Raw genomic sequence first — 18,394 nt, forward strand, 5'->3', positions numbered from 1 at the left:
GTCCTAACTCGCCGCGATCCAGGGCCAACACGGAAGGGGCAGCGATCACCCCCACACACACACCCCAAGCCAGCCCCCAGCCCCGATGCCGGGTCACACGGGAAGCCTCCTGGCCTGACCCAGCCCCGAGGCTCTGGGCCTGGCCGTGTTGGGAAGCGCCTCGCCTCGCAGGACGAAAAGGGCAATTCTTGCCTCGCAGGACGAAAAGGGCAATTCTTCGGAGCCTTCGGACCTGAGCCCGGGGCACGGGCTTCAGTCCCGCCGCTCCCACCGCGGGCAGGCGCCTGCCCCCCCCCCCTCCCCACCGCCCGGACCTTGGTTTCTTTGTCCCAATTCTTGCTCCCCTGGGGGGTCAAAAGGAACCTGCTAGGTCCTTGGGGAGCAGAGGCTCAGTACAGCATCTCCTGGTTCTTCCTTAGCAGGAGATTTTCTCCCCATCACCTTGAATCTTGGGCCGGGGGTCGGGGGAGAGGGTGACTTTTTCCTTTGAGGAACAATCTAAATAAATAGAAGACCAGGAGGAAGGATACAACCCGCCCATCCCAGAGAGCTGAGAGTCTCCTCCTGGCAGGGCGTTCCCGCATTCTTTCCTCTTTTTTTAACCTTGAGAGAAGGGGAAACTGAGGCTTGGCTGGGTGGTCTAAATAATCATAAAAAGAAGGGTGGGAAGAGAGGGGCCAAGGAGGACTGAGCATTCAGCACTCCAGACCCACCTGCTGCCCTGGGACAGCAGCCCCAGCCCCTGGCTGCTCACTTCCAACCCTGGTCCCCTCCGCCCAGTGCTCCCTGCTGAGAGAAAGCAAGGCCACCTGTCCAGGTGCTGGAGAGCCAGCCGTACTTGCTTCCCTCCTGCCCGTCCTCTCCTGGCACTGGCCCCCTCCTCTCAGCCACTGACAGCCTTCTTCCAGACCAGGCCTGCTCTGATCTGGAACAACCGAGCTTCCAGGCTCTGCCCTGATCCCCAGCCCCAGGCCAAGTCCAGGCTGTGACCCTGCACGTACTGTCCGCTGGAAAGTCATCAGCCCAGGCTCTACAGGCCTCAGTTCCCTGGCAGGCATGCCAGGGCTGATCACTCCCTGGCCCCGACTTTGCCCGTGGCTGCTGCTGCTGTCCTGCCACTCCTCCACCCAGCCAGCGCCCAAGAGTGCACCACTGCCACCAAAAGAATAACAATTAACAACGGCACCCATTGCCTCTTATCAGTCAGAAAGATGGCCACGATTTTAGTCAGGGGAATCATTGTAGGAGATGAGCGGCTGCCAAGGCCCTGCAGCAGAGAGAACTGATCTGTGAACACACAAGCTGAGAGCAGGCACATGGCTCCGGAGGGCTGTAAGGTCATAGCCAGGCAAGGTGTGACACGAAGATGCAAGTTCGTGGAGATGCACGTGAGCACTGTTGCCATGGTGACCACAATACCATCTGTTCTAAGTTCCAGATGTCAGAAGCGAAGTTCAGGCGGCTCTCTCGGTCTTTAGGACTCACTGATGAAAGCTTGGGGGAGGGGGCGGTGTCCCCCAATGATAGAAAACACTGAAATGGCACAGGGCATATGCCCAGGTCCTGCTTCTGACTCCACTGTCTCAGGACACAGCTTTCGAGGCTGAGATCCTAGAAGGTGGCTCAAATTGATTTCACATTCCTGACCAATCCCAGCAGGTGCGGCCTCTGTCCCCTCCCCCTGGGGGCGGGACATGGACCATACATGCATGAGCCTTACGGGGTGTGGCAGGAGAAGGGCAGCCAGGAGGGAGGTCAGGCTGGCCAAGGTGGCAGGGGGCTCTTGAGAGCGAGGCTCAAGGTAGTAGCTAGTGGGCAATTGGTGTGACCATATGACATAACTGGCCATCATAATCACAGTGGGGTACTGTGGCTGGAAAGCAGGGTGGCAAAGGCCACCCCATGCTGTGCAACCTGGGAAATGAAGCTTGCCAGTGCCAGATGGAGGCCAGCGACGGGGGGAGGTGAAAATGTCATCTTACCACACCAGAGGCCGGCAGCCACCACCGGGCCTTCTGAAGCCTTTTGTTCTTGGGTCGCCCTCCCCACCCCAAGGTCCCGCCTGCCCTGTGCGTGGCAGTAACTGGCAGCCACGGGAGTAAGCTGGCTGGAGTGTTGCACCCTGTCATCTGGCCTCCCCTCTTTCGTGGCTGCTCAGGCCTTGGAGGCTGAACTTCTCAGCCCTGGCCTTGGACAGAGGCGTGGAGGCATGTCCCCCAGCGTCGGACTGGAGCTGCTGCCTGGACTGTCGCGGAGATGCTGGAGCGAAGGGTGGGTGTCGTGTCGTGTCTTTCTGCGGGGAGGCTAAGCTGCGATCCTGCCTGTGGCCTTGGCTTTGCAGGCTGTCAGTGTCCTTGTGTAGGAGGAGACTGAGAACACCACAAAGCAGAAGATGGGGGGCAGGGGGCAGTGTAAGAGAAGAGAAAAAGAAGAGGGAATGGAGCAGGAAAAGAAGAGGAGGGTGGGAGGAAGGAAGGGAGGAAGGAAGGAAGAGAGGAAGGAAGGAAGGAAGAGAGGAAGGAAGGAAGGAGGGAAGGAAAGAGGGAGGGAGGGAGGGGGAGGGAGGGAGGGAGGCAGAGAGGCAGGCAGGCAGGCTGGCTGAAACTACCCTCCTGTACCTAGCAGGCAAGTTCAAGGCTGCACCCCGGTACCACAGGCTGGCCTCTTGGTTTGCCAGGAGAGCCCAGATGAGTCTGTACCATGAGAAGTGCACATGCGCCCCCTGCCGGCCGTGCTCCGCCCCTGCAAGGCTGTGTGTCCTGAGAGTTTCTGCCAGCTAACTTGGGTACATGGCCCCCAAACAATTGCCCCACAGGGTTTTTTTGTGTGTGAAAATACTGAACAGAGGGGTTACAATTACATGGGCAAGATAATGAGTACATTTCTTATCAAGCATTGTAGCCTCCTCCTTTGTTTCCCTTTCCCATCCCTTCCCATCCTCCCCCGGCCCCCTACCCAACCCTCCCCCCCACAGGGTTCTTTACTTTAGGATATGCTACAGCTTACAGTAAAGGAAAAGCGATAAGGGTGTGTGTGTGTGTGTGTGTGTGTGTGTGTGTGTGTGTGTGTGTGTGTGTGTGTGTGTGTGTGTGTGTGTGTGTGTGTGTGTGTGTGTGTGTGTGTTGTTCCTGGGGCTTGAACTCAAGGCCTGGGTGCTATCCCTTAGCATTTTCACTCAAGGCGAGTAGTGCTCTACCACTTGAGCCACAGCTACTCTTCTGGCTTTTTGGTAGTTAACTGGAGATGAGTTTCATGGACTTTGCTGTCAGGGCTGGCTTCAAACCATGATCCTCAGACCTCAGCCTCCCAAGTAATGAGCCACCCATGCCATCTTAGCAATGAGGTTTCAAAACCTGATAGACGTGGGCTGGGAAGGTGGTTCAGTGGTAGAGCGCTTGCCTTGCATGCATGAGGCCCTGGGTTCGATTCCTCAGCACCACATAAGCAAAAAGAAAAAAGCCAGAAGTGGCGCTGTTGCTCAAGTGGTAGAGCACTAGCCTTGAGCTGAAGAGCTGAGGGACAGCGCCCAGGCCCAGAGTTCAGGCCCAATGACCGGACCCAAAAAAAACCTGATAGACGTGTCCCCACGTTGAAGCTTTCTAGGAGTTCCTAGCTGCGCCCAGGTCAGCTCTGAGCTGGGGCTCAGAGAGACGCCAGCCTGCTGGAACAGGACGACCCATGGGACGGGAGGTGGGGAGCACAGCGTTTCACCACTCGCGTACCCCAGTCCTGTCCAGACAGACAGACCCACTTGGTGAACTACCACTCACATAGGCCCCCTACCCGATCTCTCCACAGCCTCTGGCCTGGAGACAGAGCCGGCTTATTTCCCTAATGCACGAGGAGTGGGGAGGTCCTGGTGGACCCAGAGTCAGGAGGACATCTGTGGAAGAGGCCCCTTCCATCGCGCATGCTCAGAAGCCAACGGACCCTGGGGTCCAGCTGCAAAGCTCCTACTCCTCCAAGAGCCACAGCATGCAGAAACACCTCTTCAAACCCTGAGTCCTGGGCTGAGGGGGGAGGAGGGGGCGGTGGTGAGCTCACTACCAAGACCCAGGCTTCCACGAGGGATACAGCATGGCAGGGGGTGTCTTGGAACGCTCCAGCTGCTGTAACAAAACACCACACTGAAGCCTTGTCAGCACTACACATTTATTCAGTCCTGAAGGCCTCCACGTGAAGCTGAGGGGCCACAAATGCCAGCGCCCCGCAGCAAGTGACCTGATGACATCTGTCTCCACGCACCAAAGGCGAGAGGAGCAGGTGAACCGGTGTCAGCTGACCTCATGGCAGATGTCCTCATTGGGATGAGTGGTGGTGGGCACCTCGGAGGCCCTGGAGGCCCTGCACCTGCCAAGGAGACCAGAATGGCGCCGGCCTGGACATCCACATCCAAGCCACAATGCGTGGGGACCAGAGGCCATTCTTCTCCAGTGGCTTTGCCTAAGTTCTCCCTTAGTCTTTTCACTGAATGTTTTCAGTATGAAATATCTCCTGCAGAGTGACCAAGCAAGCTGGATGTGAATGCTGTGCGTGCCTGATGTGAATGCTGTGCGTGCCTGTGTCTGGTGTGTTGGGTTGGGAGGTGCGTGCTGGATGTGAATGCTGTGCGTGCCTGTGCGTGGTGAGTTGGGTTAGGAGGTGCGTGCTGGATGTGAATGCTGTGCGTGCCTGTGTGTGGTGTGTGGAGGTGCGTGCTGGATGTGAAGCTGTGTGTGCCTGTGTGTGGTGTGTTGGGTTGGGAGGTGTGTGCGTTGTGTGTATTTATTCGTGGGCACTCATTCCTGTCCACTCTGTGGGGCGGGCTGGCTGAGGAGCAGGAGGCCCTGTGCTGTGGAGGATGCAGGCTGCCATCCCTGCTCACTAGCTGACAGCAGCGCCCCCTAGTGAAAAACAGCCAAAAAATATGTCTGCAAATGTCCAAGGATACCCAGAAGGACAAGATCCCAGACCAAGAACCAGGGCTCCACAGGGAAAGTATGATGATGTATAGTAATGAACTATTTAGTCATGTAAAAAGAAGGGTGTTCCTTAATATTTTGTTTCCTGTTTGTCAAAAAAACCCAAACACACACAAATGAAAAGATCTTCACAGTAGTCTTTACAGCAGGTAAACTAAGTTTATTATAATTTTAAACTAGTTATAGAAAAATACGCACAAAGATCTCCCCTAAGTGTCAGTCTTCCTTAGGAGATGTAAAAGTATGTGTAAGCTTTGAGCAGGCATCTTGACCTTAAGTACATAGTTGTCCCCTGTAGGATTGGTCTCAAGACTTCCTGGGCACCCCCCCAAACTCCATGGATGCTCAAGGCTCTTATGCAAAACAGCCTCATGATTGCATAGAGGCTGCACTGGCTCCGTAGACTGAAAACTCTCTCTCAGTGACATAATACCAGTACACAGTGCAGCCTCCATGCAGGTGGTTGTATTGCTTAGGAAACAATGACAAGGAAAACATTTGTACAGGTTCAGTAGAAACATGATTTTAATATTTTTATGCAAAGTGTGCAGAACAGAGAACTCGTGGATCTAAAAGTTCAGCTATATATCTTCAAAAATAGTTCTGAATGTAAGAAATGTTTCACAAATATGCTTATTTTGTGTAGTCACTTAAAAAATGTCATAAATACTAAAATCAGCAATGGAAATCTAAAAGTTAAGTCTGGAACATTCACTTGATAGGCTGTAATAAAGCATCAAAATACTCCTAAACAGTTACAACAGTGCAGGGGAAAGGTTTTTCTCATATTCCTAGGTGAAAATAAAACAGGGTGCAAAGCTGAAGTGGTTGGGGGGGGGGGGGGCGGGGCTGGGACAGTAGTGAAGAACCAGACACCTCTCAAAGCCAAAAGAATTTTTTCTTTAAATTGCAAGACAGGTACTGATGACTCCCACCTGTAATCCTAGCTACCTAGGAGGCTGAGATCTGAGGATTGAGGTTTGAAGCCGGCCAGAAGTACACGTGTGGCTCAAGTGGTGGCGGGTCATCCTTGAGCAAAAATTCTAAGAGACAGTGCCCAGACCGTGAATTCAAGCTCCAGTACCAGCACACAAAAAAGGGGGCAGAGGGAGGTGGGATCTGAACATCAACCTAAGATCACAGTGTTTGAAAATGAAGTATCTCAGTTTGAAGGAAAGAAAGTGACGTAGGTTTGATTAAACTGAACAAAGAAGAGATTCCCGCTCTTGTGAGTTGGATGTTGGCCCTCCCCGGAAGTGATGGGCGATTCCAGCCCTCAGAAGGGGACAATGGAGCAGACAATGGCCGACCGGCCTGTGTTTGTCAGACAATATTTGCCCAGCCGGTGGCCCTGGCGCCTTCTCCAATTGTGTGGAGCCAGACTATATCTTACAATAGACCTCAAAGAGGGAGGCAGCTGCGTGCATTCGGTAGAAGATAGAGAAAGGCATGGCCAGGTTGACCACAATGATCCAGGGCTCAAAGCCGAAGACGATCTCCTCCAGTCCATTGTCATACTCGGGGCGACAGCCAAAGGCAGGGGGGATCCACAGCTGCAAGAGAGGAGGGGGTCCAGTTACTGGGCTGCACTGGCGGGCTCGGATGGCCGGGGACACGGAAGGCACTGACTTCCACAGTGGGCCAGCCCATGGATGTGTGCAGGGCTTGGTGGGCTGGGAGGGGCGGGCCTAGCTGGAGGAAGTGGGAGGGGGCCTGACTTTGAAGAACCCTCCCTGTGTCTCTCTGCTTCCTGGCCACCATGAGTGAGCAGCTTTCCTCACTGTTCCCATCCGCCCTGCAGATTCTACCTCACCAAGGGCCGAAAAGCCATAGGAACAGCCGATGATGGGCCAAAATCTCTGAAACCGTGAGACAAAATCAGTCCTTCCTCGTGTTTTTCCTCTGCAGCACTTTGCAGTGAAAAGCAAAGATGCCATCTGTCCCACACCGAAAATCCCCACTGCCATGGATGTGGACCCACGTCCACAGAGCTGGAGCCACCCTAGGCAGGGTAAGGAGGAGACACTGTCCCCAAGTTCCTCATCTCCATTCGGCCCATGAACCTGTGATGAGCTCAAATCTTCACCACTGCTGTGCTCAGTCTCATAGAGCAGCTGTGAGGACGGGCATGTACCACCATGTCCAACTTATTTGTTGGGATGGGGTCTCAGTCACCTTTCCCCTGGGCTAGCCTTGGAACTACTATGCTCCCAATCTCCACCTCCTGATTAGCTGGTATTACAGGTGTGCCATACCACAGGCCCCATACACTTATTCCCATTATGAGTGGCTCTCCTGCCTTGTTTTTTTAAAAAGGCAGGGAAAACATTCATAATTTGACAATTACCGAAATGTTGCCAAAGAAGAGGAAGGCTGTGATATTCCTGAGGGCCCTCCTCTTGGAGTGGCCCTGCAGGAGCCAGGGGTGGCAGGCCGGGCCCGGGGCCCCCTCCCATCTCCTCTCCTGCTCCTCTTTGCCGCAGTGGGGGTGCAGACACAGGCTCCCATTGGTAGTCTGTGGCGTGTCCCCACCCGGGGGCATGGCGTCCCCTGCCGGGGCGGGGGCCGGGGCCGGGGCGTCCCCACTGCAGACGGTGACCACCCGGAGGGTGCGGATGTCCTCGGCGCGGCCCTCGGGCTCGCGGTGGACTGACTCGATGATGAACAGGTTCTGGATGTACTTCTCCAGGATCACCAGCGTGGCGTAGGGCAGGTTGTACCAGGTGTAGGGCGGGCAGGTCTCCGCACAGACAAAGGCCAAGATGGAGCCCCAGGAGATGAGCCAGGAGCCTGAGGCGGTGCCCACCAGCAGGTCGGTGTCCAGCTTGCGAGCTGGGCTTTTGGACTCGTCCAGCGACTTCTCGTCCAGCCTGTAAATCCCGATGCCCACCAGGCCGGCGGCCGCCATGAGCAGCAGCAGGGCGCTGGCGTACAGGTAGAACATGGTGAGTGCCGACTCGCTCTTGCTCTTGGAGCGCCCGATGTGGACCAGGTAGACGGCCACGATGCCGATGGTGGCGGCCAGCACGGCCAGGCCCAGCGCCGAGCCCGGCAGGACGCCGTTGAACCTGAACCGCACCCTGCGGTGCTGGGCACCATCCACCTCGCGGCCGATGTTCTTCCACAGGACGTAGAGCATGGTGGAGGCCAGGATCTGGTACTCGATGTTGAAGGGGTACAGGTAATAGATACCGTGGGCGATGGCAGAGCAGAGGCCGGGCGGCGTGCAGTTGCACTGGGGGCTGTGGTCATCCAGAACTGGGGAGCAACAGAGCACAGGAGAGGGAGGTCAGCGTGGGCAGAGACGCACAGAGCGGGGGATGGGGGCGCGGTGCGTCTGGCTCTGCAGACACAATCTCCCTCTCAGTGTAGGCTGCAGTCCAAACAGCTAAGATGCACGGCATAACATCAGCTATAAATACATAATAGTATAGTACATAAAAATACATCAAATGTGGGTAGGTGCTATGGTGGATCTTTCTTTCTTTTTTGGGAGGGGAGAGGGTGGGGGTCCGGTCATGAGGCCTGAACTCTGAGCCTAGGCGCTGTCCCTCAGCTCTTCAGCTCAAGGCTAGCGCTCTACCACTTGAGCCACAGTACCACTCCTGGCTTTTTTCTTTTTGCTTATGTGGTGCTGAGGAATCGAACCCAGGGCCTCAGGCATGCAAGGCAAGCACTCTACCACTGAGCCACCTTCCCAGCCCCTGAATCTTTCTTTATACTTAATCATCTTAATTTATTTTTCTGGTGTGGGGTTTGAACTCTGGGCCTGGGCGCTGTCCCTCAGCTCTTCAGCTCAAGGCTAGCATTCTACCACTTAAGCCACAGCACCACTTCCAGCTTTTTCTGTTTATGTGGTGTTGAGGAACTGAACTCAGGGCTTCACACCTGCAAGACTCTACCATGGAGCTACCTTCCCAGTCCCAAGGTCATTTTAATTTATAATATTCACAACCCCTCTTTGTAAATGTATCTAATCTCAGCTTTCACAGAGGGATTCAGTTGCTGCCTTGCTGTGTGACCCTGGAGGCATTACTTGACTTCTCGGTGGCTCATGGCCTGGTCCGTGTCCACACGAGAACCCCAGGGCCGCTATGGTTATCGCCGCCACCACCGTGGCTACCATGGCAGGAATGTCACACAAACCAGAGGTGGAGAGGGGCCGGTCCTCCCCAGGGGCTGCCGGGGGTGGGGAAGAAGTAGTATCCTGACACCCCTGAGAGGAGGCTCAGAATCGCTCAGACTGGCCTGGCACAGCTAGAGGAATCATGTATATAGCAGGTCCCCTCGCCGGCCAGAGATCAGGCGTAAGCACAGAGAGGCTGAACAGCTTCCAAAGGCCACACAGCTAGTACCCAGTGCTGACAAGAACCGGACCTGACCGATCTCATTCTCATCACAGTGCCCATTTTCCTACCTGCTCCCCACCCTGACACCCAAAGACAAGTGGTAGACCATAACTGCTGAGGTTTGGGGTGGGTGGCAGGTTTGGTGGCTCACACCGGTGATTCTAATGCTATATGGGAGGCAGGGGGTCAGAGGATTGAAGCTTGAGGCCAGCTCTAGGGAAAAACAAGACAAAACACAAAACCGGGGTTCAAAAATAACTGAAGCAAAAGCGCTGGGAGCATGGCTTGGTTCAAGTGGTAGAGCACCTGCCTAGCAAGTCTGAAGCCCTGAGTTCAAATCCTAGTGCAAGAGAGAAAGAGAAAGAGAACACTCTGGGAGAACACTCCAGGCTCCAGGCTCTCACCTGGGAACAAAGGATCATAAGGCGATGAGCCAGAAAAGCCAGCCAAAACCTTCAGCTAAACCAGGACCCAAGGAGCCCTTCTACCATCCACCTTCCTTGGAGAATTAAGCCATGCTTTTAATAGAAAGATTAATTAAAGACCCAAACACAGCCCCCGGCCCCGTGGTGAAGAGCAGGGGCATGGTTTCTCAGACTAGGGGACGTGAGACCTAGCGTGCCCGACCCTCGGCCCGCAAGCCTGCAACAGGGAAGCCAGAATTACTCTCCAGCCCCTGCTGGGGAGGCTGAGATCTGCATGGGGGGGGGAGGCCACAGGGGGCAGCTCCCGCGCTCACCTATGGTGATGTTACCGAAGCCCAGCGTGATCAGACGCGCCTTGTGCTCGTTCAGCTGGTGCTTGGACTCGTTCAGCACGCTGTTGGCCCACAGCAGCAGGTTGGTGAACACGGAGTGGATCACCCCAAACCTGAGACACAGCGCCAGTGCCTGAGGGGGTGCCCAGCCCCGGGGGATGGGGGGCAGGGAGAAATGCCACACACACAGAGACATATACTCACACCATACACACATGCACATACGTGCACTCGCACACACACACACACACACACACACACACACACACACACACACACACACACACACACACACACACACACACCTCAGCCATGACTGCCTCCACCTGGGAGCCCCCCTGTCTTAGAAGACACTGAAACAAGCCAGTCACACCAGCTGTCTGGCTTCCCTTGCTTAGCCATTCTGGCCACTGGGCTGTGAGGTGAGACACTGCAGAAAAGTGTCTGTTTTCGGATGAGAGAGAAAATGAGACTCACCCCTCCATGGTCTCTTTCCCCTTTGTCACAGCCTTGAGCATAAACATAAAGGCTGGAGTTGTGGCAGCCATGTGAGGGCCATGAAGCAAGCAGCGGGGGGTGAAAGCCCATCTTGCTGAGGGTGGCAGAGTGGAAATCTAGGGGCAGTCTTCTCAGATGACCCCGTTGCGCTCCTGGGGTCCCCGCTGGGCCTCCTGAGCATGGTCCAGCTGACCTGCAGGGGTTCCCCTGGGCCTCCAGGACAGACGGACAGAGCCTCCCTCCCCAGCCCTAGCTGCCTTTAGCAGCTGCCTGACCTACATCCGGGCACCTGTGCAGAAGCAAACAGGGCCCTGAGGACGGTGTCCCCGTCAGGTGCTTGCCCATCTGCCGGCCTGGCTTGCCCCATTGCTAGGCAACCGGGAGCTTCTATAGAGAGCCCTTGACAAACGCAGACAGTCCTGTTTGCGGCTGTCTGGTGGCTTTTCTTCTGCTCATAATGGACACCGCTCCCCGTTCGTCTCTGCAATCCCTGGTGACATGGCATTGGCCACAGAGGCCGTGCCTGGGCGGCCATCGACTGCCCCCTCTGTGGACAGTCCCCTGCACCTGAGCGGGAGCTGGTGTCAGCCTGCGCCTGGGCACCTTTCCCATACTGAGCCCAGAAGCCTTGCCCACAACAGCAGCACGCTGGTCGCCATGTCTTTCTAGCTCTTCCTAGAGAACTACTGTCCTTTAAGCCACACATTTGGGGAAATGGAAGGCCGATTCTCGGCTCAGGAGAAGCACCAGGTGGTGGACACCAGCCCAGAAGACCTGAAGGAAGCAGCCAGTGCAAGCGGCCGGCAGGAAACATCGATGAATCAAGTGGTCCGGGGTTTTCTTGGGGAGAGGTGGGGGACTGTGGCAGGCCAAGGGGCCAGCCTGCCTCTAGAGAACCACCCTGAGACCCACTCGAGACCCCACGCTGCCCTCTAAAGGTGGACCTCAACAATGCTGACCACCTCCTTCTGCAAACAGAACGGACTAAGTGAAGTCACCCGCAGATGGGTTCAAATCGCTGTCTCCAGTTGCGGAAAGAGACCCAGAGAAGAGGCAACTCATCTGCAGCTACTCAGCCAAGGAGGCCCAGGCAGGCCACGCCCCAGCCTTACTCAGGTGGCAGCGCCTTGTGATAAATGGTCAGGTACTTGGCCCAGAGCAGTGCTGTCCAGTGGTGCTTGAATTTTCTAGTGACTACATTAAAACGCAGATCTGGCTGCCGAGGACATGTGCCTTATGCCTGTAATCCTAGCTACACAGGAGTCTGAGATCCTCTGGAGGCTCACAGTTTGAGGACAGGCAGGGCAGAAAAGTTCACTGAGGTCTCACCTTCAAAACAAAAAGTACAAGGCAGGCGCTGGTGGCTCACGCCTATCATCCTAGCTACTCAGGAGGCTGAGATCCAAGGATCATGGTTCAAAGCCAGCCCAGGCAAGAAAGTCCATGAGACTCTTCTCGCCAATTAACCACCAGAAAAGCGGACGTGGTGTTGTGTCTCAAAGTGGTAGAGTGGTAGCCTTGAGCAAACAGAGCTTGGGGACAGAGCCCAGGCCCTGAGTTCAAGCCTTGCAGCCGACAACAAACCCCAAAAAGTACCGGCTGAGGACAGCCCCGTGGGGGAGCTTGTCTGGCATGCAGGAGGCTCTGAGTTCCACCCCCAACCCCACTCCTCCCCCCAAATAAAATAAATAAATGAACATAACTGAGATATTTTGTTAATCCCAGAATGTCAATACAGTGCTGTGACGACCTGTGATGAGTATTCCAAACTATTCCTGAGATTTTCCCTTCTGCTTTCCACCCTGACCTCAAAGTGGTCTGCACCGAGGAAACCCAGGGCTCTGCAGCCTCTCGTAGATGGCTGCTGCTGCCCTAACCTTGCAGGCGGCGGAGGAGGGGCCAGGTCTGCTCCCCTGGAAGGCTAGGAGGGGGGTGGGCTGGAGAGCGTGGAGGGCTGCCCCGCCCACCCCACCGGGCCTGTGGTCCCATGGCAGGCTCAAGGCAACAGCCCAGCTCCCAGACTTCACTGCCGGGCCTGTAATCTCCTCTCCTGCTCAATGGCCTGCACTCTGTGCCTATTGCTCCTCGTGGGCAGGGCTGTTGTGAGAGACCCTCATAGAGTCAAGAGTCTTCACAGTCCCACAGCCAAAGAGCTTTATAAATGGGACGGTTAACGCTAAGCACCAGGACTTCCGACTACAGGGGATGCGCATTTGTGGAGAACATGTCAGCTTTGATTCCAATAATCCTCTTTGTGGACTTTGACCCACCAAAATAACGAGATATATTTTTAAATACTTTGGGGTGAAGGTGTTTGTCAGAGTACAATTCAATATCAATAACTCTCGGACAAGGTGGGGGGAAGGGGGGCCTCTCCTCTCTCCGGGGGACTTTGCCTTCCAGGACCCAATGGGAAGTCCAGCCCAGTGCTGATAATCCCAGCAAAATGGGGTTATGAATACATTTTGTTTGTTCTAAATGTTGGTGAACACTACATCCAATATGTAAAGCAATTACCCACAGTGTTTACCTTTCTAGAGTTTTGAAAGATTGGATAATGTCCTTCGCATGTCCCCAAAGAAAATATACCTAGACAAAAAGAAAAGGGAGAAATAAAACCCACACCATTAAGGAAACTGTCATTACATATGCACACTTGAGAAGCTATAAAACTCGAAAATGCTGCGGATATGTGTGACCTCTCACCCCAAGAAAGACGAGAGAGGCATCCTGTCACCCTGAGAGCCACTCCCCAGAGGGGACAGAGTTCCAGGAACATGTGACAAACATGAAGAGACCTCTCCGCTCTGGAGGGAACACTGCTGCACTAGATGAAGGATGTCTGCTTGGATGGAGCAGCTTTATGTTTAAGTAGCTTTCTGCGTATGTATAAGAGTGTGCAATCCTTGTCTCATGTGCCTGACTCATTTTACTTTGCAGAGCATCATATACTTCCATCCACAATACTGCCAGTCATAGAACTGCGTTCCATTTTTAACAAACCACGCCTAAAACTAGCAGATGGAGATAAATAGTAAAGATTAAGTGGAATTAATGAAATAGAGACTTAAAAAAAACTATACAAACCATGAAACAAAGAGTTGATTCTTTGGAAAAAAGTACATAAGATAAATAAGCACCTAGACAATTAGACTAGAAAAAGGCCAGAAGAGACTCATGATAATATTCTTTGAAAACTCAAATAAACTGGAAAAAATCTAGAAGAAATTGAAAAGCACAGTCCCCTACTCCAGTTATCCTCGTTTCAGGGTTGTTGTTTGTTTGTTTGTTTGCTGTTCTGGTCTTGGTGCTTGAACTCAGAGCCTGGGTGCTACCCCTGAGCACTTTTGCTCGCGGCTAGTGCTCTACCACTTGAGCCACAGCTCCACTTCCATCTCTTTTTTTTTTCTTTTTTCTTTTTTTGTCGGTCGTGGGGATTGAACTCTGGGTCTAGGTGCTGTCCCTCAGCTCTTCAGCTCAAGGCGAGCGCTCTACCACTTAAGCCACTGCACTACTTCTGGTGGTTTATTGGAGATAAGAGTCTCACAGACTTTCCTGCCCGAGATGGCTTTGAACCATGATCCTCAGGTCTCAGCCTCCTGCGTAGCTAGGATGACAGGCCTGAGCCACTGGCTCCCAACTAACTTTCATCTTTTTTGGTAGCTAATTGGAGATTACCATTTCATGGACTTTCCTGCCCAGGCTGACTTTGAGCCTCAGATCTCAGCCTCCTGAGCAGCTAGGATTACAGGCATGAGCCACTAGTGTCCGGCACGTTACATCCCCTTGGGATGTGCTTTTTGGGAACAAAGACTGCACGCGTAAACATGGTGGGTTACCTGTAACAGAGTGTGGACCGCGTGTGTCACAGGGAAGACTCCCTCCGTGGCGGACAGACACTCCGAAAAGCCAATGAAGTATCCGATTTTGAAGAGTCCCAGGATGACAGTGAGAGCCGCAAACAGCGTGATGGTACCTGTGTGGAAGGGGCCACTCCTGCGAATGCGGGCCATGTCATCACAAATGAGTGGCAGAAAGGCCTCAAATCCTATCGGCTACGAAACGATCTCTGCAACTCCTAGAGACAGAGACACACTGGCGGGGAGGGGTGCTACCCGTGTCTTTGGAGCTTTGCCCGTGGCTCTTTTCTTTCTAGGGACATCAGCCATAGGCATCTCCATGGCCAGCATGAGACAGAGCTGGGTTCCTTCATCAAAGACCCAGCTGGTCTTTCTAGCTAGGATTGCAGGGGAAACCTCAGGCCCTGGGAGATGAACAGAGCTTCCACTGGTCTGGTAATCTCCTGAGGTCCCTAACTACCTCCTGCTCCTTTGATGGGCCCTGGGCACATCCAGGGTGGGGCAGACTGCTTTCTCTCTACATCTCTCCAACAGTCCTCCCTGAGACGTAGCCAAACTAATGAATAAACAGGGTCTCAGAACGGCCCAGGGGACGCAGCAGACCCAAGCAAAGCCTGCCAGGGCACACGCTGTTCCCCAGTACAGCACCGCCTTGGGATGGCTGCAGTGTACCAAGGGTCTCTCCAGCCACCATGTACTGGACCTAACTGGATTCTGTCTCTGACTCTGGGTCACTCTGCGTCTCTGTCTTTATCTCTGTCTGTCTGTCTCCCTCCCTCCGAAATGGATCATGTTCACAGGGAGCCTGCAATTCTGTGCTCTGTGTGGTTTCCCAGGCTTGGGAAACAGCACAGCTATCCATACACAGAGTAGGACCCCAAAGCTCCAAGTCAGTGCAGAAGAGCAAGAGAGAAGAAAAAGAGGACAGAGGAAAGATGGAGGATCAGAGATGAGGAAAAGAGAGAAGATAGAAGAAAGGAATCAGAGGGGAGGGAGAGGGGGGGAGAGAGAGGAAGGGCGGAAGGAGGAGAGAGAAAAGAGGAAGGATGACCTTGGACAGTCAAGCCATTCTTTTGGGGGGGGGGTGTTTGTTGTTTTGTCAGTCAAGGGTTTGAACTCAGGGCCCAGGCATCTCCCTAAGCCTCTTTGTGCTCAAGGTCAGCACTCTACCACTTGAGCCATAGCACCACTAACCGTTTTTGATTGGTTAATTGGAGATGAGTCTCACAGAGATCTTTCTGCCTGGGCAGGCTTTGAGCCATGATCCTCAGATCTCAGCCTCCTGAGTAGCTAGGATTAGAGGGGTGAGTCATTCATTGAGTCAGGAAACCATGTCTCCCCCAAACGAAGGAGATTGAGGCAGGAATTTGAGCCTCCTGGAATGTGTCCAATTTTTTTTCCAATGTCAAAATGAACTACACAGCCCCTTAGAGTGGCAAGTCAAGCCGAAGCTGAGCAAAGGAGTCCACGGTGAGACCCAGAGCAGGAGGGGCGGGGCTGTGTGTGCGGACCTGGGAAGGGCAGGGCCGCAGAGGCTGAGACTGGCTGGGAAGGAGCAGATGGAGGGGACCCGAGGTCGGGCACGAAGCGAAGGGTATTGGCCTTCTGCAGGAGCGTTCAGGCCCCTTTGCCCTGCAGACCTTTGCCCTGGATCGCATCCCTCCCCTCTGCCCCGCATCCCTCCTCTGCTCCCTTTGGCCGGCTTGGCGCCTGCTCTGTCCACAATCAACCCCTGTGCCCTGGCTTCTCCAAGAGCTGTCAGGGGCCCGTCTTAGCTCAGCGCCCACCCCACACCTCCGCCTGGGTCGTTCTAGGAGGGAGCAAGGCGCATTCCCAGTGGGGCAGATGGGAAGAAGCTGTGAGCAAAAAAAAAAAGGGGGGGGTCCCGGGCCAGGGGAGGGGGCGCAGTCAGACCCACGGAGAGGAGTGGTGGGGCCTGGGGTGGGGGGGCCTCGGGACCGCCCCAGGGGGTAGAAGAGTGTTGGCGGTGGGAGGGAACCGAATGCGGGAAGGCTGAGAGCATGGGGTCCCCTCGTGGAGAGGGACAGCCTTTGGGAACGCACGGAGCCAGGATGAGGGCTTGAAAAGAGAGGAGGCCCGTCGGAGGAGGCCAGATCCCCGAGGCCTGGAGGGCCAGGAGGATGAAGCAAGGGGGGAGGAGGCAGGCTTGAGGAAGAAGGAAAGGCAGAACCAGAGCAGGGCCGGAGTGGGGCCGGGGAGCGGGGCCGGGGAGTGGGGCCGGGGAGTGGGGCCGGGGAGCGGAAGCCCCAGGGCAGCCGGCCGCCGGGGGGAGGCGGGGAGGCCGCGGGGCGGGCGCACTCACCGCGGAGCCAGCGCGCCCCGGCGTGCCGGTCCTTGGGACGGATGAGTCGGCGCTGGGCGTAGCTGCGCCCCACGTACCACAGCATCCAGAGCAGCTGCAGCGCCATGAGCGCCGAGAGCAGGCAGAGCAGGTCCCGCTGGCCCACGCCCGCCGCGTGCACCGCCAGGGCGAACAGGCACAGCAGCCCCGCCACGAACACGTTCAGCCCGTACTGGCTGCTCAGCGCCTCGGCCAGCTTCTGCGGGACGCCGGCGCGCGCGGGGCCCCGCCGGAGGCCGGGCGGCGCGGGGGGCGCGGGGGACCCCGGGCGTGGGGGGGGCGCGGAGGGCGCCGGGGATTCCCGGGACGCGGAGGGCGCAGGCGGTTTTGGGGCCCCCGGGGACGCGGAGGGCGCGCGGGGCGCGCGGGGTCCCGGGGGCGGGGGAGGCGTCGGGGACCCCAGGGACGCGGGGGGCGTGGGCGGCGTCGGAGCCCCCGGGGCCCCCGCGGGCGAGGTGGCCATGCCGGGTGCTGGGGTTGAGGCGAGCGCGGCCTGGCCCTCGGGCATCGCGGAGACACAGCCGGCCCCGCCCGCCGCTCCTGGCCACTGCCCTTGCCCGTCCTCTGCCACCCAGCCCGCGCCCCTGCGCGCCCCGCCCGCCCTCCTCCTCCGGCCCGCGATCTCTCCCCGTCACCGCCGTCCGCACACCTCCCACCCGCGCCCAACCTACGGGGCCCCCGAGTCTGCGCTCCCCTGCGTCCCGGAAGCTGGGCGCGGGGTCGGCCTGCCCGCAAATGGACTGAGGGGCACGGGACGGGGGGGTGCGGGAGCAGGTCTGCGCCACCTGGGTGAGCCTACAGGTGTGGCTGGCGTGCGTCCGTCCACCCGTCTGTCCTTCTCCCTGCGCTGTCTCTGGTCTGTCTTTGAGTCTGCCCGGCTAGGCCCTGGAACAAGAGGAACAGGGCTTGTGGGGTTCTGCGTGTGCCGGCCGGCCCGCCGCACACCCCTCCCAAAGCTCCACTCCGCGGCCGAGAGGGGCGGGGGTCAGGCCCAGACCCGGGAGCCGGGCATCCCAAGCTCAGCGCGGCCCGCCGCGGAGCCCCCTCCACAGTGCCCGGGCTGGGCACCCGGGAGACGCCCCTGCCCCTGGCTTAGCGTGGAGCCCTCGTGAAATTTCTCCGTGATTCCAGTGGGCAGCAGTTGAACCTTACGCAAGAGGCTCGGGAAAGTGCCGGGGGCCGGGGCCAGGTTGGGGGCCGGGGCCAGGCTGGGGGCCGGGGCCAGGCTGGGGGACAGCGTCAGACTGGGGGACAGCATCAGGCTGGGGGCCGGGGCCGGGCTGGGGGACAGCATCAGGCTGGGGGCCGGGGCCAGGCTGGGGGCCAGCATCAGGCTGGGGGCCGGGGCCGGGCTGGGGGACAGCGTCAGGCTGGGGGACGGGGCCAGGCTGGGGGGCAGCGTCAGGCCGGGGGCCGGGGCCGGGCTGGGGGACAGCGTCAGACTGGGGGACAGCGTCAGGCCGGGGGCCGGGGCCGGGCTGGGGGCCAGCATCAGGCTGGGGAACAGCATCAGGCTGGGGGACCAGGCCAGGCTGGGGGGGCTCCACCTTGCTTTCATTTCTTCGAATCGGCCTTGAGAGATGACTGTCCTCACTGGGGCAGCAGCC

At 56.7% G+C, this 18,394-nt stretch overlaps 1 protein-coding gene across 1 annotated transcript; it reads right to left on the reverse strand.

The window, feature by feature from the left end:
* Positions 1-5,125: 5,125 nt before the first annotated feature.
* Otop1 (otopetrin 1) lies at positions 5,126-17,295 on the reverse strand. The gene is made up of 6 exons (XM_070012402.1): positions 16,749-17,295; positions 14,405-14,541; positions 13,096-13,154; positions 10,050-10,180; positions 7,309-8,219; positions 5,126-6,514 (listed from the first exon to the last, which is right to left on the reverse strand). Exons 1-6 carry the CDS (start codon positions 17,293-17,295, stop codon positions 6,344-6,346), a joined length of 1,956 nt encoding a protein of 651 aa, XP_069868503.1. The 3' UTR covers positions 5,126-6,343.
* Between the last annotated feature and the right edge of the window lie 1,099 nt (positions 17,296-18,394).

The sequence above is a fragment of the Dipodomys merriami genome, unplaced genomic scaffold (assembly GCF_024711535.1).
Source record: "Dipodomys merriami isolate MVZ:Mamm:240054 unplaced genomic scaffold, mDipMer1.0.p SCAF_9, whole genome shotgun sequence".
Taxonomy (NCBI): domain Eukaryota; kingdom Metazoa; phylum Chordata; class Mammalia; order Rodentia; family Heteromyidae; genus Dipodomys; species Dipodomys merriami.